Source organism: Somniosus microcephalus, chromosome 14 (genome assembly GCF_052327205.1).
Source record: "Somniosus microcephalus isolate GS21.2 chromosome 14, FLI_Smic_1.0, whole genome shotgun sequence".
NCBI classification, from domain to species: Eukaryota; Metazoa; Chordata; class Chondrichthyes; order Squaliformes; family Somniosidae; genus Somniosus; species Somniosus microcephalus.
Genome location: NC_141000.1, coordinates 81,210,703 through 81,238,206, shown reverse-complemented (window position 1 = coordinate 81,238,206; position 27,504 = coordinate 81,210,703). Strand labels below are relative to the sequence as shown.

The following is a 27,504-nucleotide window of genomic DNA, read 5'->3' as shown; positions in this document are numbered from 1 at the left end:
ATTTCAGACCATAACCTCTGCCCCTATCTTTTTCCTTTTTATATTATTATTTTTTCTCTCCCACATGGCAGTTGTCTTTCATTCTGCCATTGCCATTTACACTTCATCTAGAGCCATCTTTTGTTGTTTCTTGTCCCATTACCACCTCCTTTTGCTTTGCACCATCATCCCTTTTGTCTCTTAATCTCTCCTGCCTTTCATCCTATCACCAGACCTTCCCTTTTGTTCTTTACTCCCCCCCCCCCCCCCCCCCCACTTTCCCTGCTCCTGCACTTGCTTAAAAACCTGTTCCATCTCCAGCTTTTTCCAGTTCTGACGAAGGGTCATCGACCTGAAACATTAACTCTGTTTCTCTCCGCAGATGCTGCCTGACCTGAGTATTTCCAGCATTTTTTTTATTTCAGATTTCCAGCATCTGCAGTATTTTGCTTTTGTACTAGTTTTCCCATTACTAGCTTGATCTAATTGCTGCTGGTATACACTTATTTACTTTTAGAATTGCACTACGCCCACGATAGGTTCCAAAAATCCCAGAAGCCATGTTATGAAATCATGTTTAATAACCATGTGTCTTCTATTTATTTTTCTTGTTTGCTAAATATTATTCACAGAATAATTATACTTTTTCCTTTTTAGCTACAACCGTTGGCTTTGCAGAGCTAGAGCAGATGATTTGTCTGATGTTGCTTCATTAAAAGCATTATACCAGACTGGTGAGTGAGTGACTTAAGACTTTTAAACAAGAAAAAGCCAAATTGTGTGCCAAGCTGATTATTCCCAACAGACCTTCTATAGTTTGTACTAACATGGAGGGATTTGTGCTATCAGTGTCTGAAATGTTCCTCAAAATAATGGTCTGGATTTTGCAGTGCTAATGATGGTGAAACTGTCAACATTCACTGTCATTACTCCTCTGAAAGTGACAGCAACTTCTGGAATTGACACGTGGAAATCCAGAAGTTGTTGTTAGACATTCTCTGCTCTGCCACAGGTTGTGCTGTGGAACTCCCCAGAGCCAGCAATCAATTCAAATCACAGCTCCTGGCAAACTTCTAATTTGCTGGTATGTCACTGTTAAACTGTGCCCCCCCCCCGGTCCCTGGAGAAAGTTGAGCCTTGTTGGGTTTTTAATGCTGTATTGACTGCTGAACAACTGTTCTGGCCCTGAAAAACTAATTTTATTTGTGAAATGTCAATTTTTTCCATTAATATAATTACGAATTACAGGAAACTCTCGTTTAAACGGCACCTAAATATCCGGAATTCTCTTAACCGGCAAAATTCATACTCCGAAAACACCTCCATAACCGGAAATGTTGCCGAGTCCAAGTCTCCCACGGTGGCCGAGTTAGTCAGTGGGGGTAGTTCTCCAAACTCTCACTACTCGGCTTCGTGGTGCTGCCGGAAGTCCAAACACCTCAATAACAGGAGTCTGACTCTTTGTTAAAAATAGCCTCGGTAGATAACCCTCTCCGTCATCCGGAATTTTTAATCAACCGGCTCATCCCGGTCCCATTGGTGCCAGATACCAGAGTTTCCTGTACATGGTTTTCAAAATTTTTTTTTTTTTTTTTTTTACAAAGTTTATGTAATATTTCAGCTAACTTAATCCCCAACCTTTATTTTGCGCTCTAAAATTTATAAAAAATCAATTAGAATCTGCATTTTACTTCCTGATTTGCTGTCTGTGAATTCTTCAGTATGATTGGCTGCTCAGCCTGCTTGATGACATCTTGCTGGATGCTGAAGATTTTGGCGCTAGATTCAAGCAAATGTCGGGAGAGCTGAAATTCACACCAGAGTTCACTTGATCTTTGTAGCAGCTTTCTTAGAGGTCAGTGGCAAGCGCCGTCGCCTTGCCACTGACTGCAAATTCCAGGCCAATGCTGTTGAGTCTCGAAGATTATTTGTCCAGTTATACTACGTGAAGGTACAGGAGAGAATGATTCAGAAACCTAGAGAGGATCAATTTGCTCCTGCTCAAACTCCTCCCACTTTCCCTGCTGCACCACCTCCTCCCCCATGCATTCGCTCTGTTTTTCCTCTCTCCAACTCTTCCCTTTTCCCCTCTTCATAAAATGGTAGCATGGTGATTTGCTTTTGATGTAGAAAAGTGTGTGATCGCCTCTTGCTGCTTCCCACAGTGGCATGACTGAAATCAGGAACCTGGCTGATCCCAGTACTGTCGCAATCAGACTTGAAAGAATGATGAAGAGGGAAGTAATAAATCTTTGCAGAGGTCATTTACCACACCACTGAATTCTGTCATAGGAAAATTAGTTATTCTGGATTTTACCATTTTGCCGATCCTGTTTACTTGCTATTTCTGTGGCGTGGCTAGTTCCTTGTAGCCAAGATGACAATATTTTCCTCTCCAAAGTTGACAGTGATTTCACACTGTTTACAGCCCTTAATGGTAGTAATCCAACTACAGATAAAACATACTTTGTGTTGAGTCTAATTTATCAGTTCCTGGAAAATCGGATTTTTTTTTTCTCCAGCTTTTTCTTTCTCCTCATCTCTTCAGTTAGTGCTGCAAGCTGCATATGGTTTCCCCATCCCTGAGAGTCCTTGGTACTTGCCTAAGGGCCATTCTTCCAGTGTGAGCCTGGATAGTGAGTGTTGAGGGTTTGGCTCGGGCACTTGAGCCCAATTCTGATTTTATCCCAACCGGTTAACCCAAGTGCATTTTCCAGCAGTACTCACCTAGACAGCTTCCAGGCGCTCGCTCACTCGCTCAGATTTTCTAGTAAATGGAAAAAGGATAACTTGTCTTTTTATATTTAACAAGTGAATTTTAACCTTTTTCCAAGTGTATTTGGAAAGGGCTATAAGCATTCATGTCATTTATAGTTCTGCTATTTAAAAATTTTTTTTTTTTTTTTTTTTTTTTAAATGCTGGAAATATGCAGCAGACCAGTCATCTGTGAAGGGAAAAGAAAAGTTAACTTGTTAGGTTTAAGACCCTTTGCGAGGAAGGATTTTGCACCTAAAATACTAACCTGTGAAAAGGGAAAAAAAGACAGATATTGAGAAACCTGCTGTTACATTGTTTTCACGTTTTCAGCATTAGCAATTTTATTCCCTCCAAGTGTAGTTCTGCTACTTTGTTTAAAAGCAGAAAACCTTCTCTAACAAGCTTGTAATGTGCACTCCAAATAGCCTGAGTGATTTGTGTTTGTTGCAGGATATGATAAAAGTGGTTGTACAGTGGTGGTGATAGTGGGAAGGAATATTCCTGTAACACTAATAGATCCAGATAAGGTAAGATTTGCTGAAAATGTTGACTATATTGACTTAAAAAAAAACTTTTACTTGCTACAATATCAGCACAATATTAAGTTTCACCATAGTTGAACACTTTTCAACACCAGCTCTCTCTCCCTCCCTCCTGCTAAAGTAACTTTTAGCACAACTCTCCAACAGAAATGGAGCATCTGTAGAGAATGAGGATGCTGAAAACCATAGATTCAAAAAATCTGATTCAGTGGCTCAATAACTTAAGTTTCATTAGTTTTGTTTAAACTTCATAATGATTCCTTAAATATTCCAGCCATAAGAATGTAAGAAATTGGAGTAGGCCATTTGGCCCCTCGAGCCTGCTCTGCCATTCAATAAGATCATGGCTGATCATCTACCTCAATTCCACTTTCCTGCACTATCCCCATATCCCTTGATTCCCTTAATATCTCAATCTATCGCTCTCTGTCTTTAATATACTCAACGACTGAGCCTCCATGGCCCTTTGGGGTAGAGAATTCCAAAAATTCACCACCCTCTGAGTGAAGAAATTTCTCCTCATCACAGTCCTAAATGGCCAACCCCTTTATTCTGAGACTGTGACCCCTGGTTCTCGACTCCCCAGCCAGGGGAAACATCCTCCCTGCATCTACCCTGTCGAGCCCTGTAAGAAATTTGTATGTTTCAATGAGATCACACCTCATTCTTCTAAACTCTAGCGAATATAGGCCTAGTCTACTCAATCACTCCTCATAGGACAATTCCCTCATCCCAGGAATCAGTCTGGTGAACCTTTGTTGCACTCCCTCTATGGCAAGTATATCCTTACTTCAGTAAGGAGACCAAAACTGTACACAGTACTCCAGGTGTGGTTTCACCAGGGCCCTATATAATTACAGTAAGACGTTACTCTTATACTCAAATCCACTTGTAATAAAAGCCAACATACCATTTGCTTTCCTAATTGCTTGCTGTACCTGCATGTTAACTTTCAGTGATTTGTGTACAAGGACACCCAGGTCCCTCTGAACACCAACATTTCCCAATCTCTCTCCATTTAAAAAATACTCTGCTTTTCTATTTTTCCTACCAAAGTGAATAACTTCACATTTCTCCATTATATTCCATTTGCCATGTTCTTGCCCGCTCACTTAGCTTGTCAATATCCCCTTGAAGCCCCTTTGCTGCATCCTCACAGTTTACAATCCCACCCAGCTTTGTATCATCAGCAAACTTGAATATATTACATTTGGTCCCCTCATCCAAATCATTGATGTAGATTGTGAATAGCTGAGGCCCAAGCACTGATCCTTGCAGTACCCCACTAGTTACAGCCTGTCAATCTGAAAATGACCCATTTATTCCTGCTCTGTTTTCTGTCTGTTAACCAATCCTCAATCCATGCTAGCATATTTACCCCCCCCCCCCCCCCCCCCAATCCCATGAGCCCTAATTTTGTTTAATGACCTCTTGTGTGGCACCTTTATCGAATGCCTTCTGAAAATCCAAATATACCACATCCACTGGTTTCCCCCTTATCTATTACAACCTCTCAAAACTCTTAACAGACTTGTCAAACATGATTTCCCTTTCATAAATCTGTGATTCTGCCCAATCCTATTATTTAAGCGCCCTGTTACCACGTCCTTAATAATAGATTCTAGCATTTTCCCTACAATTGATATTAGGCTAACTGGTCTTTAGTTCCCTGTTTTCTCCCTCCCTCCTTAAATAGTGGGGTTACATTTGCTATCTTCCAATCTGTGGGAACTGTTCTAGAATCTATGGAATTTTGGAAATTGACAACCAATGCATCCACTATCTCTATAGCCACCTCTTTCAAAACCCTAGGATGTAGGCCATCGGGTCCAGGGGATTTATTGGCTTTCAGTCCCATTAATTTCTCAGTACTATTTATTTACTAATACTAATTTATTTCTTCATAAATGGGTATATTGGAAGATGTGTATATGTATCCATAAATGCAGGCTTACCACCATGGTAATCTAAACCTATTTTGCAGCAGATTCTACTTATTGTCCTACCTGGGTAAGGACAGTTTCATCAGGCTAGTCTCAAAATATGGATCTCTTCCTCTTCTCTATCAGTAGCTATTTCACAATGCCATGTCAGTGAAGTAAATCATTTCTTTCCTTGTGGAACTAGTGTATTTATCTTTTTTTCTTCTCCCTCACCCCTCCATCAATCCCCAAAGAAATAAATGTGTTTGTTGCACACTGTTCCCAGGCTTGGAGTGGGGAGTGGTTGGATAGTTGGCCTTCCAAACCTCTTGTTAATGCAGTGTTACATTTAGAAAAGTTTGTGTAGAATCCACTAGAAATATCTAGGGAGCCACTGTCCTCATTTTTAAAAGAAAGAGTCTCTTTCAAAAATGCTATCATTAGATTTATTTTCTTGGTATATTGCAACAGAATTAACCTACTGATATGTTTTTAAAAAATACAGAAATTGTAGAATACAGAATTTCAAGACACTGTTCTCATGGTACAGACATAAATCTGATGACCTTGCTTATCCCCAGGGAATGCCCTCTTCAAACCTAGTTTGAAAACTTGTGTGCTAGGAAACGCATGAATAGCACTTGGGGCTGTACCTTGCCCCACATGCCACTGTTTCTTGATGATCTGGCTGAGATTAGTAACTCACTGAACTCCTGAGTGACTCCATTTTATCATCCAATTTATTCACTATGTTGCTAAATTGGTCTTCAAATACTTGCTACGTGGCTTCAGTAGTTCACTTTCCTCTTCTATCTCCTTTCATCCATCACCACTTAAATTTGTTTTCAAACTGGCTGCTTGAAAGCGACAAAGAAAAAGCTGTGTAATCTTTTGAATAGCCAAGAGCAATGAAAATGTGACTGAACGATTAAACTGTAGGTTGTAATTATTAATGTTTTTAGGCTCTCCTGTATTTTATCCATATTATGGACCACATTGCTGCAAGAGAGTTCGTTATGGTATACTTTCATACTCTGACCAGTGACCACAATCATCCAGACTCAGAATTTCTCAAGAAGTTGTATGACACAGTTGATGTAAAGTAAGTTTGTGCCCATTTTGCATGTTTTCCTAGTTCACATAATTGAAGTTACTGCACAGAAGGAAGATATTCACCCCATCGTGCCAGTGCTAGCTCTTCAAATTGGAACTCTAATCCCATTTCTCTGATTTTCCACGTTTCCTGATTTCTAATAACACATGAAATGAAAAGATGTTTAACAGCTTTCGCCATAGTTTATTCAGTAAAAAAGTGCCCATAGCACAATAAAATGCAAAATACTTTTGTTTTTTGGGAGGAAGGAAAAGGTGAGTTTTAAGGAGGGTCTTCAAACAGGAGAGGGAAATGGTGAAGCAGACGGGTTTAGGGAGGAACTCTAGAGCGTAGGATGTAGACGGCTGAAAGTGCAGTCATCAATGGTGGGGAAGAAGTTGGGGAATGCACAAGAGGCCAGAGAGACACAAACCGCACTGGGTGAATGGAAGACTGAAGGAGGTTAGAGATGAGGAGGTGCAAGGCCATGAAGAGACTTGAATGTGAAGTGAGAATTTAAATTTGAACCATTGGGGGAACCAGAAGCCAATGTAGGTCAGCAAGCACAGGTGATGGATGAGTGCAACTTGATGTGGGATAGGATACTGGCAGCAGCATTTTGGATGAGTTGATGTTTATAGAAAATGGAAGACTGGCTAGGAGAGCATTGGAATAATCGAGTCTGGAGGTGACAAAGACCTGGATGAGGGTTTTGGCAAATGGGCTGAGATGGGGCAAAGGCAGGTGATGTTATGCAGGTCAAAATAGCTAGTCCTTGTGATGGAGAAGATATGGGAATTGGAAGCTCAACTCGGGATACCGAGTGTGACGCTGAGGTTATAAACCGTCTGAGCCTCGGACAGTGGCTGAAGAGGGAGATGGAATCAGTGATGAGGGTACAGAGTTTCTGACTGGCTGAAGATGATGGCCTCGATCTTCCCGATGTTTTAGCTGGAGGAAATTGTGACTTTCAAGACTGGATGTCGGACAAGCAGTCTGACAACATACATTGGAGTGGAGGGGTCAAGGGAGGTGGTGCAGAAGTAGAGCCAAGTGTCATTGGTGTACTCCATGTCTGCGGATGATATCCCAAGGAGAAGAGGAGGAGGGGACTAGGATGGATACTTGAGGACTCCAAAGGTAACGGTGTGGGGGCAGGAAGAGAAGCCATTGCCGGAGATACTCTGGCTATGATTGGATAGATAAGAGTGGAACCAAGCGAAAGCAATCCCACTGAGCTGAACAAGAGGTATTGGAGGAGGATGGTATGATCAACAACGTCAAAGGCTGCAGAGAGGTCGAGGAGGTATAGCGCACCATCGTCAGTCACTGGTGATGTCATTTGTGACACTGATTAGGGCCTTTGTGCTGTGGCAGGGGTGGAAACCTGATTGGAGAGGTTTTAAAATGGTGTTGCAGGATAGATGGGCACGGATTTGGGAGGTGACATGTTCATGAATCTTGTAGAGGAAAGAGTGGTTGGAAGAAAGTTAGATTAAAGGTATAGGATAAAGCTAAAGCAGTATGTGACATTAATATTTCAGTTAAATTAAATGTAATTCACTTTTATAGTTATTTTGTAGTTTATTGATTGTAAATGCAGAAGCTCTAGCAATTCTCATGAAATAGTTGACCAGTTTGAGTAATGTTTGACTTCCAAGATGTGACTATTCAGGTATTTGATTTACAGAATTATGCTCGCTCTCCATTTAACATCTCTTTTCGCAAGGAGTCATTGTAGGAAAAATATAGTTTTTAAAAACGTGTGCTTTAGCAGTGAAGACTTTTTTTAGTTTGCAGAAAATAGTTCAAAATGAAACAAAATATATTCTTGTATCGCGGCTACAGAAATAAGGGCAGTGACTACACATCAAGGTAGTTGCAGGATCAGATTCAATCAATGAAATTTCCACACTAAAATTTGTAAATAATTGTACTATCAAATCACTTCATTTAAAAATGTATCCCCCTGCTGTACAATAGTCAGTTTAAGGGAATCACTTGAGGTTTCAGAATTAAAATGAATCTGTTCCATTATGCTGTAATATTTTCTCCTATTATAAAGAATCTTCCCTTCTTTCTCCAGCCCCCCTCTTTCCTCCTTTTCCCCCCCCCCCCTCCCCCCACCTTCCCTCCATACAATCCAGTTTCAAATTCTGCACTGATGGTCTCCCTGTTATCAGGACACCCAATGCAGTGATTAATATCAGTCTTCAAGTCCAGTTAATAATTATAGCAACACCTTTACATTTCTTTGTTTCTCAATAACTGGGTATTGTTTTTTGTATTTGTCTTTTTGCACTCATTGTTTCACTTCATGGGCAATACCAGACTTCCTGGCTTGTTTTCTCACTTGACCAACTGCGCAGTAACAGACTGCTGGCAATTAACAAACAAACCTTACCGTGCAAACACAGAACTATAAAACAACCTTGTAACGATCTTCTGGCTGTGGCCTCTTGTAGTCTTCAGATTTTTGCAATGGAGAGTCAGTAAATAGATAGCTAGCTACATATGTTAAATGATTAGAGCTAGTTTTGCTTAATTGAATCATCTGGTTAAGGAAATCGAATGGCACCAAAGCAATTTCTCGAGTGGATTTCAATGATTTGAGCAGTGTTTTCTTGGAAATTCATCTAAGTATTTTTATATAAAATGTAATGAGTTTTTTGTAAATGCATCATTAACTTTGGTTTAAAATCTGTACCATAGAGGTATAGAGATGCATGGTAGAATGGTGATTGACATTTGTAATGCCATGTTTGTGATGAGTTTAATTAGTTCCTGGCCGGTGCCCCAGATGACCTGTCTTGTAGAAGAAATTAGCCAGGTTGTCCTGTATGCTAAAACTGTGACTGCTGCTATTGGTACAGAGAGAAATTGATTTTTTTATGGAGAAGTCCACATCATAGACTTTTTCAAACTGTGCTAAATAAGTCAACCTTCAGAGGGAGCAAAGATGTAGGGGTTGGAAGCTTCTTGATGTAAAATGTTTCCCTTTATTTTCTGCAGGTACAAGAAAAACATGAAGGCATTTTACTTTGTACATCCAACATTTCGGTCTAAGGTATGGGTTTTTGTGTACTGGACTTGCCAGTGATACTATACTGGGAGATGTGACAAATTAGAGAACACCTATGGTAGAATCCAAAATTAGAAAAAACTGAAGTTACAAAATGAGCAGTAGCACAGTATTTACTGCATTTGTTTTGCAAGACATCAATTTTAATATACATTGCACTGTCGACAAAAGTCTCAAGTTATATTATTTAGTCATTGATAACTCTTACACATTTCAAACATATGAACTCCATGGGAGCAGAAAATTCATAGTGTAGTATCTACAAATTGTAGTAAGAATATTTAGTCAACAGAATGTTCTCTATCTCAGTTTACATATTTCTGATTAATGCTTTTACTTTGGCATGGTTCCCAAATGGTAATTTCCAATAAATCAATAAACTTCTCTAACTAAATGAGAAGTTGGTAAATTTAGGAGCCCTAATGACCAGTAAGGAGGACATTCTTATCCCAAATGTTTGTCTAATTTGTCACTTGTCATTCCAAAAAACTGCTTTGCATCTTGGTAAGTTGGCTGCACAAGTGAATGACCTATTGCTACAGAAGAGCAGTATGCTCTTTTAGTTTGGATTTTTAAATTGTCAATTTACTAAATCCTGCTTATCCTGTCTACTTTTTCTCTCCCCAATTCTTTGTCCTAGTTATATTTTTAACCTTTTAAAGTACAATCTAATCTATCTTTGCTTTACTTTTTCCTTTTTGTTTATATATTTAAAAAAAAAAAAAATGCTTGACTTGCCTTGTTTTCTTGCTCCTGGCTCCCACGGCAACTTCCAAAAATTCAATATGGCTGAAAAGCAGCTGCTGAAGCTAGCTTTTTAGCCACTTGAAAGCCTAAACCCTGGAAATTTATGGTATCACTAAAATTAGGTCAATCTATGCATTAAAAACATGACAAAATAGGAAGGGCTGCAAGTACACTTGACAACCTCCAGAAGCTAATTGTTCCAAGACAATTAATAGAGAAATACCTTTTAACGAAAAATTGTTGCTCATTTACCTTTCCACTGTTTAATTGCGTGCACTGTGTACCACTTTCAAATGTTTTAAGGCTCCAGTAGAACTTTGCAGAATAAAATAAACATCAGAATGATACCACTACAATCTATTTCCAGTATAATTGTTAATCTGACTAAAGTATAATTAAAAACAAATTTGAGTGTTCAAACTCCTGGCTCACTTTATGTTCCTGCTTACCTAGGTGATGACCTGGATATTCACAACCTTTTCTGTCTCGGGGTTAAAGGACAAAGTTCACCATGTTGAGACCCTCCCTCAGCTGTTTGCTCTCATTTCCCCAGAGCAGATTGACATTCCGCCCTTTGTATTGGAGTACGATGCTAGGGTAAATCAACAGATTACTCCTGTTTAAACTTTTTTCTTAGAAAAAGTAGTATTGCATTTTAATCTGAAATGCCAATTATTAAAATTGTTTCTTTGTGGATGTTCAATTCTTTTTCAGAATTTGAAAATCAGTTGTCTAATTCCAGACCCTTCCGCATTTGCTTTTTTTTTTTTCCCCACTTGTGAGCTTCAGTTTGGTAATCTCAATTTAGCTAGGGGACTTTTGTGCTACATAGGTGATGTGTCAGAAGCACTGGTCGAAGTTGGTGGGAAATAAAAGGACTGTCCTTCTGTGAGCCAACCTGCAGGTGTCCTCTGCCTTTTTACTTCATCCATGTCCCACCTTAGTCTGTGTCCAGTGCCTCCTTACCAGAAACTTGGCATATGGAAATAAGCACTTGTGTCTCATCACTCTCTATAGTGGAGTAAAGTGGCAAGTTATCAAAGGAGGGCATCTGAGAAACTGGTGTGGTGAAGTTCCTGAACTTCAGTGTGAGGGAGCTGAATTTGCATTACCAATTAAAAAGGAAGCATCCTGGGTTAATAGCTGTCTCTTAGCTCACTTGCATGTCCAGCACAGTGACTGCTATAACACCACACCGCCTCTTCCCGTCACCCCCATCCACCCATCGGAGAGAAAGCGAGTCCAATTTCAGTTGAGGCAGGGACTCAAACTTCTAGTCTCTCTGCTGGGCGTCCCATTGCTCCACTACAAAACTTCCAGCGTTGCTGGTGGCGACTCCAGGCCAGACTAAAGTTTTGAAGAAGATTTGCTATTCAGTATTAATCTATAAGCTCACGATGAGACAAATCATAGTCAACATCACTATATTGCTGCTTCTGAATGACCTGTTTTAAATAAAACTAATTTAAAAATGATAGAATAGAATTAAACCATCGCCAGAATTTAGCTTTGAATTTGCATAATCAGGGCAACTGGTTTGCAGTGACTGAATACTTCATTCAGTTTTTTATTCCATGGCATTTTGGGACTTTTACCATTATTTTGGGCATTGCAGTCTGCCCATTTGAATTAGTCATTCATTTATGATTGGATTAGTCCAACTCCATTTTATCGTAAGGGGTAATAGTATTTTTCTGGGGGTTTTTAACTGGTTTTGGGGTCATATTCTGTCCATTATTTTCTAACTGCATATCTTCGCTCAAATTTCCTGGGAAGAAATTAAGCATTAATCAAGCTTTGCAATTTTCCAATTATAGACTGGCTTTCTCGTATCTAGAAGTAGAATCGAACAGATGTCAAGATCATATTTTTTTAATTCATTTTTGGAATTGGGTGTCATTGGCAAGGCTGACCTTTGTTGCCCACCCCTAGTTGCCTTGAAATAATGGTTTGATACAACGGAGTGGCTTGCTAGACTACATCAGAGGGCAGTTAAGAGCCAACCACATTGGTGTGGAACTGCAGTCACATACAAGCTTAAACCAGTGAGTGTGGTTTCATTCCCTAAAGGACATTAGGGTTGGGCTTTTACGATAATCCGACAGCTTCATGGTCACTTTTTACTGATACCTGCTTTTTATTTCCATGATTTTTGTTTAAACTGAATTCAAATTCTCAAACTGCCAGGGTAGGATTTGAACTCCTATTCTCTCTATTTTAGCCCAGGCCTCTGGATTACTAGTCCAGTAACATAACCATGACACTGCCGTACTCTAATCTAAGACTAACCCAGTTAAGCTTGATGTTCCTAGAAAACCTAGGTTTCACTGAGTAATTTTGTGTAAACCTATCCCTAGAGCTGGTGTGTTGCTGGGCTGCCACTGCCTGGTCTGGCAATTTGCCTGAAGGAGAATGGTGGACTGAAAAATGAGTTGCTTGTGCAGAATATGAACTATTGATTAAACAACAGCATGGGTACTGTTGGCTTAAAAATCTTGATAGAAAAAGTGTTCTTTCTATAGAACAAATGCTTCTTGAGGGTTTTCTAGGAGCTGTGACAATCCTAGATGTATTCAAATTAAAGTGGAAAGAAAAAACCTTGCAAATGCAAAGAATCTATTGTAATTTTGTTGTCCAGTAACTCTAGTTACCACAAAACTGGCAATTATAAAAACCGATTGTAAGAGCTTCTACAAGTATGTAAAAAGGAAGAGTAGCAAAACTAACTCGGTCCCATAGAGACTGAGACAGGTGAAATTATAATGGGGAATAAGGAAATGGCAGAGGCTTTAAACAAATATTTTGTATCTACACAGTAGAGACACAAAAAGCATACCAAAACTAGTGGGGAACCAAGGGGCTAATGAGAGTGAGGAACTTAAGAAGTAATTAATATCAGTAGAGAAAAAGTACTTGAGAAACTAATGGGGCTAAAAGCTGACAAATCCCCTGGACCTGAGAACCCTAGGACATAGGCCATAAGAGGTGGCTGCAGAGATGGTGGATGCATTGGTTGTGATCTTCCAAAATTCACTAGATTCTAAAACGGTCCCAGTGGATTGGATGGTAACAATTGTAACCCCGCTATTCAAGGAGGGAGAGAGAAAATGGGGAACTACAGGCCAGAGGCCTGACCTCGGTCATCGGGGAAAATGCTGGACTCCATTATCAAGGAAGTTGTAACAGGGCACTTTGACTGCCTAATCATATTATGGTTTCTATGTGGTTTTATGAAAGGAAAATAGTGTTTAACAAATTTATTTTGAGGATGTAACCTAGCAAGATAACTAAAATGGAACAAGGGATGGAGTATATTTGGATTTCCATTCAATAAGGTGCCACATAAAAGGTTACTATGCAAGATAAGGGCTCATGGGGTTGGGGTTAATATATTAGCATGGATAGAGGATTGGTAAACGGATAAATGGGTCATTTTCCAGTTGGCAGGCTGTAACTAGCATGGATCAGTGCTTGGGCCTCCGTTATTTACAATCAATGTTGATGACTTGGATGAAGGGACTGAGTGCAATGTATCCAATTTTGCTGACTATATAAAGCTAGGTGGGAAACTAAGCTGTGAGGAGGACAAAGTCTGCAAAGGGATTTAGACTGGTGGGCAATAAGGTGGCAGATGGAGTATAATGTGAGGTTATTCAATTTGGTAGGAAGAATAGAAAAACAGAACATTTTTTAAATGGTGAGAAACTATTAAATGTTGGTGTTCCGAGAGATTTAGGTGTCGTCGTACAGGAAACACAAAGTTAGCACTCTGGTACAGCAAGCAACTAGGAAGGCAAATGGCATGTTGGCCTTTATTGCAAGGGGTTTGGAGTACAAGAGTAAGGAAGTCTTACTACAATTGTTCAGGTCTTTGCTGAGACCACACCCTTGAATACTCTGCAGAGTTTTTGTCGTCTTATCTGAGGAAGGACATACTTGCCTTGGAGGCAGTGCAATGATCCCTGGGATGAGAGTTGTCCTATGAGGAGCGATTGAGTAGATTGGGCCTATACTCGAGTTTAGAAGAATGTGATCTCATTGAAACATATAAGATACTGAAGGGGATTGACAGGGTAGATGCTGAGAAGTTGTTTTCCCCTGGCTAGAGAATCTAGAACTAGGGGGCATAGTCTCAGGATAAGGGGTTGGCCATTTAAGACTGAGATGAGGAGGAATTTCTTCACCTGAGGGTTGTGAATCTTTGGAATTTCCCACCCCAAAGGGCTGTGGATGCTGAGTCATTGAGTATATTCAAGGCTGAGAGATTTTTGGAATTGAGGGATATGGGGAAAGTGGAGTTGAGGTCGAAGATCAGCCATGATCTTTTTGAATGGCGGAGCAGGCGCGAAGGGCTGTATGGCCTACTCCTGCTCCTAATTCTTATGTTCCTAATTACTATGGCAAGTTTATACAGGTAGACTATCCTTTATCCGAAAACCTCTGGACCAGCCGTGTTTCGGTTTTTGGAAAATTTCGGATTTCGGAAGGTATTTTATAAGACTGGGAAATTTGTCGGGGGTGGGGGTCGGCGTCGTGCGTACGACTTACGCTGAACGAAAACACTTTCGGTTTTCAGAGGATTTCGGTTTTCGGAAGTGCGGATAAAGGATACGCTATCCCTTATCCGAAAGGGCGGGGGGTCGGGGAGAAAAGAATATCGGACAGGCCGCTGCAGCTATCGGATGGGCCGCTGTATTGTTGGGTTCACACTCCCGGTATACCTCCTTCACTGCCCGGCTCGGCCTGCAATCTCCTACCCAGGAGGGAACTCGGTGACCCTCTGCCCTGCTCGGCGTAAGTCGTGCGCCACTCTGGTCATGTCGTGCGCACGACTTATGCTGAACGAAAAAACCTTCGGTTTTTAGAGGGTTTCGGTTTTTGGAAGTTCGGATAAAGGGTAGTCTACCTGTATAGTTGTTTGATCAGATGGTGTGACTGAGACTTTAGCAATAACCCTTCTGAATAAATAGGAACTACATGCAGTCAGGTGCATTATAATGGGAGTATTTTAGCAATATATGTGTCTTGTGGTGGTGCACTAAGGGAAAAGGCTTTTGAGCACTGTCTTGTCTTTCTAAAGAATGCATTGGGTGGCAGAAGAAAGAAACTCTAAATCGGAGGCAGGTGTAATGACCATCTCCCTACGTTTTGTTCACAGGTTAATGGACCTTACCAGTATTCATGCCCCTCCTCTCCTGACCTCTGAAGAACCAGCATGCCATTGGTTTCTGTATCCAGCTGCATAGCCGAAACGAATGAATAAACATTTATATTCAGGAGGCTTTTTTCCCTCAGTTTTTTAAAAATGTTTTTAGAGTAGAAATCAAATTATTGTATGTGTCACAAAATGCAAAGGGACAGCAACCTTTATCTTTGGGATGCTAAGGTTTTATAAAGCATTCCTATTTTCATTTAAAAATGATTTCTTATCATGTATTTTAAATTCTAATAATTAATGGGTTGTTGATCATTAATCCACTGTCTAAAGCCTGTCAGTCAACTCTCACTCAATCATGGAAATTCCTGGAAGTGGTATGGGGGGGGGGGGGGGGGGCCTTAACTCTGTTCTAAAGGTGACATCCTGCATCTACACTTTATATTACATCAGTGCCTGACATCATAAACTGAACAATAAAGCTTTGGTACTGAATGTTTATCTGTTGCGTACAGGATGAATAATATAATTTTGACTGTTCATTCAGGATGTAAAACTTTTTTAAATTTAGTTTTTAGCAATGACCCATTACATGTCAATACTTGATGTTTGCTGTTAAGTCATTTGTGGGCTTTTGTAAAAACTAAACAACTTCAGACTGTGTATGCAGGTATACTCAGGCAAAATTTAAGTGAGCTGATCTGTAACCAGTTTATAAAAAAAAAACTCGTGTACTCGGTTTCTGCCTAAGCAATTGAAGTTGAAGTGAACCTGCTGCAAAATTGAGGTCAGCAGATGTCTAGCACTCCGAATTCAATCCAGTAAAGCAAACCTCCATATGCCACTCTTTCTCACTGGGGATTCCTGTTTACGCTGCAGATAAGCAGTTAGACACACAGGAGTATTGGAATTATTTTGCCTTTGTTGAAAAGTGTACTCCAAAAGCACTTATTTGGCTTTGAGAAACTTATTAATGCATTAGGTAAATGCAACACAAGGCTTCAATCAAAAATCCTCAACATGGATTATCTTTAGGCAATCTCATTGTTGATGCTGTTATAAAGGTTGTTTCACTAATGGAAAAGCCTCATGTTAATGCAGTCATTCCTGCCCAAAATAATTGATTTGTACATTGGTCATTCTTTCATGGGTGAATGCCATTGGGTTTTTACATCTTGTTGTGGATCATCTTTCCCAGATTAGATTCCTAATTGAAATTGCATTGAATAATTTTACTTCGCAGCAAAATTATTAGCTCTCGTGTAATAATTGTTTTTATTATACTGCCTTTGCTGAGAGTCTCAAGATAATTACTATTTATTGGTGACTGGCTTTCAGATCTCAGATTTTAAAGATTGTTGAACTGCAGTTGCAGCTACTGAACAGAAGGGGTGACTGTCTCCATTTAAACACTGCAGAATTATTTTTTGATCACATAATGCAACAGTTTAAGCCTTTTGATGCAAAGCATACTAACTTAGAAAGGGGAAATTTAGATTGTCTTCAAATATTTTTTCTTTAAGTTGAGTGGCCATAATATGTAATCAAAATATGCTAGACAATTCCAGTTAAAATGCTTAATGTAATTTTCATGTGTCTAGATAGATGCTCTTTGACCAGTTTGGTTCCAGCCCTGGCTGGTGGGATGAAAGTCCTCTGCCACATTTTCAGGGTACTATCTGGCAGGAAGTTGCTACACAAGTTAATTAGGCACTTGTATTGGTACACAATTGCCTACTTAACTCAACAGAGATGGTTGTTGTACAAATATATCACTAGGAGGCTTCTCTGAAATTAGGGTTCGGGCACATTGTTTATGTAACCGGGCCATGTTTTTATTTGGTTTGTTAGTGCTCCAAAACTCTCAAAATAATGTCTTTGGTTGAGCACAAAACATTTTTTCTTTATGGTTTTTTTTTCAGTCTTCATGACAGCTCAATTTATCCTCTTCATGTTGTAAATTTTCTTTGTTTACACTATAGCTGCAAATGTGTGTGTGTGTATATATATAAAGTCAGTGCACCACAATCAATTAAGAGCATTTTACTATATCTGTTTTATATATTAAATATTTTAACTTTGACATTTATTGTAATATAATTTCCATTAGATTCTTATTTTTGGCATGTACATTTTCTGAACTTGCATAAATCTTCAAATAGGCAATTGTGGGGCTGAGCAATTTTAATGAAATCTAGGGTCCTGTCCCCTTTTTGGGGGGGGAGGGGGGTAATTGTGGCCAGTTCTCCTGGGTTGGCAGCTTAATTATGTATTTACTGTTTGAGCTTATGACTCGTTGCTTTCACCCAAGAGCAAGTGACATATATAAATATTGCTAAGATTTCAAAACCCATGCCAATAGAATATATAGTGATTTTGCATGATGGCCAGTGTTAGCTTTTCCTTCGAGTGGGCTTCCTCTTGTCTCTCTGGCCAAGAGCTAATGGATCATGTGTTGGCTTTGATGTCGAAGAGCACTTGTATTTGAATCTAATTGGCGGAGTTATGTTGCCAACATCTCTACAATTATACTAAGGATTGTGGCATTTGGCTAAAAACTTGTCTGCTTTAGAGGTACAAATGATGTGTGTGCATTTCTTTTGAGGTATCAAAATGCGAGTGAGATTCTTGTAAAGTGTCTTTCAAAAATTAAATCCTTGTAGTTCAGGGGATTTAGAGGTTCCAAAATGCATTTGTTTTAGTTTTCCCCATTTTAAAAGGAACTGGGTCTTTCCCTAGTAAAAACTGAGGTGCATACTTTTCTTGTATTAGGAGTGAGACGCAAACAGTGGAGAAATACCCATCTTTTGGACTTCCTAGTCCTTTTATTTACCAGTCTCTCAATGCACAACCTTACAAACAAAAATAAGCTATACTAAACTCAATGAATATGTATATAAACTAAATTCTCCCTTGCATCTTTTAGTTCTATGTCAGTAGCCAGTTTTCTCTCTCATCGTTAATTGCTGTCTACATTTGCCCATATTTACAATGTTTCTTATTTTTCACTCAATTATGTGATTGCGTCACTTTTGAAATATACCCGAGGATAACACTGAAGTAGAGTTCTACCTTACACACTAAGTGATGGGAACCAAAACTTTAAGGCAATAGAAACCCTGATTTCCAATTGCTTGACAAAAGCTTCCAACATCAAAAAATGTTGCTATAGAATAACAGATTTTTTGGGGGGAGAGGAGAAGAAACTCACTGGGAATGGAGTCCTGGTGGGGGGGGGGGGGGGAAGGGAATGTCAAATTTTACAATTGCTCAAAGCATAGACTGACATTACATGTTACTGATGTCCTTTCACTCACTCAAAGACTTCAAGTGCTATGCAAATTATTGAGTGGCAATGCCATCAGCAGTGTAATGTGCATTTTGTATAAAAGGCAGAGAATTGTTTCAACTGCAGCCTTCTGTCACAAGTTAAATATAGTTGCAAGTATCTTAAAACATAACTGAAATGTAGCAGCAAAATTGTAAGAATGTTCACTATTATGCAAAATAAGTGCTGTTTGAATTTGAAACTCATCCATTCGGATTCAGATAGGGGAAAAACTCCTTCACTGGTCTTAATTTGGCATTTTGATTATTGCTTTACAATGCAGACATATTCCCTTAGTATGCTTAGCAAAACCAGTACTGCTTCCATTTCCCCATCTATTATACTTGGAAAAATCTTGGTCCCTTTTCCAGCTTTTTTTATGGGGGTGTCAGTGGAGGAGGACCGTCATGTACAGCAATATAGAAAAGAACTGATCCGACTGCTTACACCTAGTGCCAAAAAACTTTGTGCAATCAGGATGTGCATTATGCAGCTAACCATATTGCTGCCAAGTTTATTTTATAGAAGCAAAAGTCAGTCGCAGTACTGACAGATTTGTCAAACACAAAATTCTCCCTTGTATCTTACTTAAATGTCATGCTTGTAACTAATCCTCACACTAATCCAGTTCATGGCTGTCCACATTTGTTCATGTACAAAATGTGTTGGTTCTGTTATTTGTTCAAACTGATTTCACTTTATTTGCACCGTCTTTATTTGGGTACCAATGTGTTTATCCTGAAATCTGTAAGAACTGCCCTATTTGTGGCAGGGAAATTTTATTTTGTGTTAATAAAAAGTTACCAATCAAATTAAACCCTTGCATACTTTTTTATTTTATGGTTTTAGTCTAGACGTGCTCAATTGCTTAACTTTAGTTACACAATTATTACTCTAAATTGGGTTTGAATACCCTTACATTTTTTAAAATGCATTCAGATAACTGAATTCAGATTTTTCAGAGCTAAAATGCTAACCTGAATTCAATGTTGATGTTTGATGAATCAGTAGGAATTCAGTTTGTTTTTTACAAGCCCTATATAGCTGGTGAATGATGGGCCCTATGGACCAGTATAAAACCTGCATGCTGTGTTTGTGGCCAAAAATACAATTCAGACAACCTGCTTTCAGGTCTCTGAACTGGTGCTAACTGGCTTGGAGAAAATCTGAGTAGCACCTGTGTAACTTGCTCTGCTTTTTGTCAGAGTCATAGTTATACAGCACGGATAGAGGCCCTTCGGCCCATCGTGTCTGCGCCGGCCATCAAGCCCTGTCTAATCTAATCCCATATTCCAGCATTTGGTCCGTAGCCTTGCATGCTATGGCATTTCAAGTGCTCATCCAAATGCTGCTTGAATGTTGAGGGTTCCAGCCTCCACAACCCTTTCAGGCAGTGAGTTCCAGACTCCAACCACCCTCTGGGTGAAAAAGTTCTTTCTCAAATCCCCTCTAAACCTCCCGCCCTTTACGTTGAATCTATGCCCCCTAGTTATTGACCCTTCTACTAAGGGAAAAAGCTCCTTGGTATCCATCCTATCTATGCCCCTCATAATTTTGTACACCTCAATCATATCCCCCCTCAGCCTCCTCTGCTCCAAGGAAAACAAACCCAATCTGCCCAGTCTCTCTTCATAGCTGAAGCGCTCCAGCCCTGGTAACATCCTGGTGAATCTCCTTTGCACCCTCTCCAAAGCTATCACATCCTTCCTGTAGTGTGGCGACCAGAACTGCACACCGTATTCCAGCTGTGGCCTAACCAGTGTTTTATACAGCTCCATCATAACCTCCTTGCTCTTATATTCTATGCCTCGGCTAATGAAGGCAAGTATCCCATATGCCTTTTTTACCACCTTATCCACCTGTTCCGCCGCCTTCAGGGATCTGTGTACTTGCACACCCAGATCCCTCTGACCCTCCGTCTTGCCTAGGGTCTTACCATTCATTGTGTATTCCCTTGCCTTGTTAGTCCCCCCCAAAGTGCATCACCTCGCACTTTTCCGGGTTAAATTCCATTTGCCACTGTTCCGCCCATCTGACCAACCCATCTATATCGTCCTGCAGACTGAGACTACCCTCCTCGCTATTTACCACCCTACCAATTTTTGTATCATCCGCGAACTTACTGATCATACCTTTTACATTCATATCCAAGTCATTAATGTAGACCACAAACAGCAAGGGACCCAGCACCGATCCCTGTGGTACCCCACTGGCCACAGGCTTCCAGTCACAAAAACAACCTTCGACCATCACCCTCTGCCTTCTGCCACTAAGCCAGTTTTGTATCCAATGTGCCAAGGCACCCTGGATTCCATGGGCTCTTACCTTCTTGACCAGTCTCCTGTGCGGGACTTTATCGAAGGCCTTACTGAAATCCATGTATACCACATCCACTGCGTTACCCTCATCCACACACCTAGTCACCCCCTCAAAAAATTCAATCAAATTAGTCAGACATGATCTTCCCTTGACAAAGCCATATTGACTATCCCTGATTAATCCTTGCCTCTCCAAGTGGAGACTAATTTTGTCCCTCAGAATTTTTTCCAATAATTTTCCTACCACTGATGTTAGGCTCACTGGCCTGTAGTTCCCTGGTTTTTCCCTACTCCCCTTGAATAATGGTACTACATTAGCGGTTCTCCAGTCCTCTGGCACATCCCCTGTGGCCAGAGAGGTCCTGAATATATGTGTTAGAGCCCCCGCAATCTCTTCCTTTGCCTCACACAGCAGCCTGGGATACATTTCGTCCAGGCCTGGGGATTTATCCATTTTTAGGCCTGCTAAAACCGCCAATACCTCCTCCCTCTCGATGTTAATATGCTCGAGCATATCACAGTCACCCCGCCCTATTTCTATGTCTATATCGTCCCTCTCCATAGTGAAAACAGATGCAAAAAATTCATTTAGAACCCCTCCTACATCTTCCGGCTCCACACACACATTGCCACTTTTGTCCCTAATGGGCCCTATTTTTTCCCTAGTTATCCTCTTACCCTTAATATACTTATAAAACATCTTAGGATTTTCCTTTATTTTGCTCGCCAGTGTTACTTCATGGCCCCTCCTTGATCTCCTAATTTCTTTTTTAAGTATCCCCCTGCACTTTTTGTACTCCTCTAGGGTTTCCTCCATCTTTAGCCTTTTGTATCTGCCAAAAGCCCCCTTTTTTTCTAATCCATTCTCGTATATCCCCTGACATCCAAGGTTCCCTGTGGTTTTTGGAACCACCCTTGACCTTTACGGGAACATGTTGCCATTGTATGATCTCAATCTCCCTTCTGAAAGCCTCCCATTGCTCCGATGCGGATTTTCCTACAAGTAGCTGATCCCAGTCCATTTTGGCCAGATCCTGCCTTATCCTATTAAAATCGGCCTTCCCCCAATTTAGAACCTTTATTTCCGGCCTATCCCTGTCCTTTTCCATGACCACCTTAAATCTCACCATATTATGGTCACTGTCACCAAAGTGCTCACCTACTAGTACTTCTTCCACTTGGCCGGCCACATTCCCTAGAATTAGGTCCAGTACCGCCCCCTCTCTTGTAGGACCTTCTACATGCTGGCTCAAAAAGCTCTCCTGGATGCACTTTAAGAATTCTACAACCTCTGTGCCTTTCACACTCTGACTATCCCAGTTAATATTGGGGAAGTTGAAATCCCCCATTATTATTACCCTATTATTTGCACATTTCTCTGAGATTTGCCTACATATCTGTTCCTCTATCTCCCCCTGACTGTTTGGAGGCCTATAGTACACTCCCAGCAAAGTGCTTGCCCCCTTTTTGTTTTTAAGCTCCATCCATATGGCCTCATTAGAGGAACCTGCTAATATGTCATCCCTCCTTACTGCAGTAATTGACTCCTTAATTAATATTGCGACACCCCCTCCTCTTATACCTCCCCCTCTGTCTCGCCTGAAGATTCTGTACCCCGGAATATTGAGCTGCCAGTCTTGCCCCTCCCTCAACCATGTCTCCGTGATAGCAACAATATCATACTCCCATGTGTTTATCAACACCTTCAGTTCATCCACCTTATTTGCAAGACTCCTTGCATTAAAATAGATGCCATCCAGCCTTGCCCTTGTATATTTGCCCTGTCTACCAAGCTGACTTTTTTTCTCTATATAATTGGCAGCACATCACCCCCTATTTCAGCTCCCCTCTGTATCCCATCCCCCTGCCAAGTTAGTTTAAACCCCCCCCCCCCCCCCCCCCCCAAAACAGTGCTCGCAAACCTCCCCGCAAGGATATTTGTCCCGCTCTGGTTCAGGTGCAACCCATCCGACTTGTACAAGTCCCACCTTTCCCAGAAGCAGGCCCAGTGATCCAGGAAACTAAAACCCTCCCTTCTGCACCAACTCTTTAGCCACGCATTCATCTGTTCTATCCTCCTATTCCTATACTCACTAGCACGTGGCACTGGGAGTAATCCAGAGATTACAACCTTTTGAGGTCCTGTTTTTAATCTGCTACCTAGCTCCCTAAATTCTTGATGCAGGACCTCATCTCCCTTCCTACCTATGTCGTTGGTCCCAATGTGGACCACGACCTCTGCCTGCTCCCCCTCCCCCTTAAGAATGCCCTGTAGCCGCTCAGTGACATCCATGACCCTGGCCCCAGGGAGGCAACAAACCATCCTGGAGTCACGTTTGCGGCCACAGAAACGCCTATCTGTTCCCCTTACGATAGAATCCCCTACCACTATTGCTCTCCCACTCTTTTTCCTCCCTTTCAGAGCAGCAGAAGCGTCCCTGGTGCCAGGAAGCTGGCTGCTGCTGCCTTCCCCTGGTGAGTCATCCCCCTCAACAGTATCCAACTGTTTCTTTTCTCTGTCTCATTCTTAAAAGAAAATGTGTATCCTCCTACTTGCTATCTTTTCAGCACTGGTCGCTCTAATCTGGTCAGATTTGCACTTAATCCTTCAAGCAACTCAAAGTTCAAAGGAAAGATGAGCGAAAAGCCTCTTCAGACTGGGTGGACTTGCGATTTTAGACTGCATTTAGTTTCTGGTAAAGGTCTTGAAGTCTTGAATGTTATGAGGAAAAGCTAAGGAAGTTGTACTATTTATCTTTGAAAAAGACTGAGGTGACTTAAAGCAAATACTCAGAATCATGAAGGGGATTGATGAAGTTGATCTAGACACTTCACATGAAATTTTTTTTAAATGGGCATAATTTTAAGAAAATTTGGAGGGAAGGAATTCAGGCAGAGCTTTGAGAATAAAACACATGGAATAAGTTGCTAGGGAAACTTTTTAATCGTTCATGGGATGTGGGTGTCGCTGGCAAGGCCAGCATTTATTGCCCACTGAGGGTGGTGGTAGTGAGCCATCTTACATAAGAACATAAGATGTCGGAGCAGGAGCAGGTCATTTGGCCCCTCGAGCTTGCTCTGCCATTCAATAAGATCATGGCTGATCTGATCTTGGCCTCCACTCTACTTCCCTGCCTGCTCCCCATAAACCTTGACTCCCTTACCTTTCAAAAATCTGTCTCTCTCCACCTTTAAATATATTCAATGACCCAGCCTCCACAGCTCTCTGGGGAAGAGATTCACGACCCTCTGAGAAGGAATTCCTCCTCATTTCCGCTTTTAAAATTATGCCCCTAGTTCTAGATTCCCCCATGAGGGGAAACAGCCTCTCTGCATCTACCCTGTCAAGCCCCTTCAGAATATTATGTTTCAATAAGATCCCCCCTCATTCGTCTAAACGTAAATGAGTATAGACCCAACCTGCTCAACGTTTCTTCATGAGCCAACCCCTTCATCTCCCGAATCAACCTCGTGAACTTTCTCTGAACTGCCTCCAATGCAATCATATCCTTAAATGAGACCAAAACTGTACGCAGTACTCCAGATGTGGTCTCATCAACGCCCTGTACAGTTGTAACAGGACTTCCCTACCTTTATACTCCATACCCTTTGCAATGAAGGCCAACACTCCATTTGCCTTCCTAATTACTTGCTGTACCTGCATGCAAACTTTTTGTGATTCATGTATAAGGACCCCTAGATCCTGCTGTACCTCTGCATTTTGTAATCTCTTACCATTTCAATAATTAGCTTTTTTATTTTTCCTACCAAAGTGGATAACCTTACATTTTCCCACATTAAATTCCATCTGCCAGCTTTTTGCCCACTCACTTAGCCTATCTATATCCCTTTGGAGATTCTTTGCGTCCTCCACACAATTTGCTTTCCCACCTTTCTTTGTATCATCAGCAAATTTGGCTACATTACACTCAGTCCCTTCACTAGTTACAGTTTGCCAACCTGAAAATGACCCATTTATCCTGACTCGTTTTCTGTTAGTTAGCCAATCCTCTATCCATGCTAATATATTATCCCCAACCCCATGAGCTCTTATTTTGTGTAGTAACCTTTTATGTGGCACCTTATCGAATGCCTCCTGGAAATCCAAATACACAACATCTACTGGTTCCCCTTTATCCACCCTGCTCGTTACATCCTCAAAGAACTCCAGCAAATTTGTCAAACATGGTTTCCCTTTCATAAATCTGCTTGACTATATTGAACTATCTTCTTGAACCATGGTGCTCTTAAGGAGGGAGTTCCAGGATTTTGACCCAGCAACGATGAAGGAATGGTGATGTATTTCCAAGTCCAGATGGTGTGCAACTTGGAGGGGAACCTGCAGGTGATGGTGTACCCATGCACCTGCTGTGCTTGTCCTAGCTGGTAGAGGTTGTGGGTTTGGGAGATGCTGCTGAAGAAGCCTTGGCGAGTTGTTGCAGTGCCTCTTATAGATGGTACACACTGCAGCCATGGTGTGCCGGTGGTGGAGTGAGTGAATGTTTAAAGTGGCGGATGGGGTGCCAATCAAGCTGGCTGCTTTGTCCTGGATGGTATCCAGCTTCTTGAGTGGTTGGAACATGTGGAGAGTATTCCATCACACTCCTTCCTTGTGCCTTGTAGATGGTGGAAAGGATTCAGGGAGTCGAGGTGAGACACTTGCTGCAGAATGCCCAGCCTCTGACCTGCTCTTGTTGCCACAATATTTATGTGGTTGGTTAAGTTTCTGGCCAATGGTTACCATCCCCCCCAGGATGTTGATGCTGGGGGATTTGGCAATGGTATTGCCATTGAATGTCAAGGGGCGGTGGTAAAACTCTTCCTTGTTTGAGATAGTCATTGCCTGGCACTTTTGTGGCAAGTAACATTCACGCCACGCATCAGCCCAAGCCTGAATGTTGTCCAGGTCTTGCTGCATGCAGGCATGGACTGTTTCATTATCTGAGGAGTTGCAAATGGCACTGAACACTGTGCAGTCATCAGCCAGCATCCCCACATCTGACCTTATAATGGAGGGAAGGTCATTGATGAAGCAGCTGAAGATGGTTGGGCCTCGAACACTGCCCTGAGGTACTCCTGTAGTGATGTCCTGGGGCTGAGATGATTGACCTCCAACAGCCACAACCATCCTCCTGTGTGCTAGGTATGACTCCAGCCAGTGGATAGTTTTCCTCCTGATTCCCATTGACTTCAATTTTACTAGGGCTCCTTGATGCCACACTCGGTCAAATGCGGCCTTCATGTCGAGGGCAGTCACTCTCGCCTCTGGAATTCAGCTCTTTTGTCCATGTTTGGACCAAGGCTGTACTGAGGTCTGGAGTCGAGTGGTCCTGGTGGAACCCAAACTGAGCATCGGTGAGTAAGTACCACTTGATAGCACTGTCGACGACACCTTCCATCACTTTGCTGATGATTGAGAGCAGACTGATGGTGCGGTAATTGGCCGGATGGCATTTGTCCTGCTTATTGTGGACAGGATCTACCTGGGCAGTTTTCCACATTGTTGGGTAAATGCCACTGTTGTAGCTGTACTGGAACAGCTTGGCTAGAGGCGTGGCTAGTTCTGGAGCACATGTCTTCAGCACGACAGTGAGGATGCTGTTGGGGCCCATAGCCTTTGCTGTATCCAGTGCGCTCAGTCATTTCTTAATATCATGTGGAGACTGGCTTCTGTGATGGTGGGGACCTCAAGAAGAGGCCAAGATTGATGATCCACTCAGCCCTTCTGGCTGAAGATGGTTGCAAACTATTCAGCCTTGTCTTTTGCACTCACGTGCTGGGCTCTGCCATTAATGAAGATGGTGATATTCATGGAGCCTCCTCCTACCGTTAGTTGTTTAATTGTCCACCACCTTTCACGACTGGATGTAGCAGGACTGCAGAGCTGATCCATTGATTGTGGGATTGCTTAGCTCTGTCTATAGCATACTGCTTCCGCTGTTTAGTATGCATGTCTCCCTGTGTTGCAGCTTCTCCAGGTTGGCACCTCATTTTTAGGTACGCTTGGTGCTGTTCCTGGCATGCTCTTCTGCACTCTTCATTGAACCAGGGCTGGTTCCCCTGGCTTGATGGTGATGGATGTACCAGGCCATGAGGTTGCAGATTGTGGTGGAATACAATTTTGCTACTGGTGAAGGCCCACAGTGCCTCATGGATGCCCAGTTTTGAGTTGCTAGATCTGTTCTGAATCTAACCCATTTAGCACGGTGGTAGTGCCACATAACACAATGGAGGGTGTCCTCAGCGTGAAGATGAGACTTCGTCTCCACAATGACTGTGCAGTGGTCACTGCTACCAATGCTGTTATGGACAGATGCATCTGCGACAGGTAGATTGGTGAGGACATGGTCAAGTAGCTTTTTCCCCTCGTGTTGGTTCTCTCGCCACCTGCCGCAGGCCCAGTCTGGCAGCTATCTCCTTCAGGACTCGGCAAGTTTTGTCAGTAGTGGTACTACCGAGCCACTCTTGGTGATGGACATTGAAGTCCCCCACCTAGAGTACATTCAGTGCCCTTGTTGCCCTCGGTGCTTCTTCCAAGTGGTGTTCAACATGGAGGAGGACTGATTCTACCTTTTAGAAG

The 27,504-nt window shown here is 41.6% G+C and overlaps 1 protein-coding gene across 3 annotated transcripts in view; it reads left to right on the top strand.

Annotated features, from left to right (window-relative positions):
* gdap2 (ganglioside induced differentiation associated protein 2) overlaps positions 1 to 19,423 on the top strand; it is a 52,942-nt gene extending 33,519 nt beyond the window's left edge. For 2 of the 3 annotated variants that reach the window (XM_086006793.1, XM_086006791.1), the window contains 6 exons: positions 637 to 713; positions 3,188 to 3,264; positions 6,164 to 6,303; positions 9,307 to 9,361; positions 10,577 to 10,720; positions 15,282 to 19,423. In XM_086006793.1, the coding sequence (XP_085862919.1) occupies positions 637 to 713; positions 3,188 to 3,264; positions 6,164 to 6,303; positions 9,307 to 9,361; positions 10,577 to 10,720; positions 15,282 to 15,329 (541 nt within the window). In that variant the 3' untranslated portion in view covers positions 15,330 to 19,423. The remainder of the gene's footprint in view (positions 1 to 636; positions 714 to 3,187; positions 3,265 to 6,163; positions 6,304 to 9,306; positions 9,362 to 10,576; positions 10,721 to 15,281) is intronic. The other variant, XM_086006792.1, reaches the window with a different exon arrangement.
* The last annotated feature ends 8,081 nt before the right edge of the window (positions 19,424 to 27,504 follow it).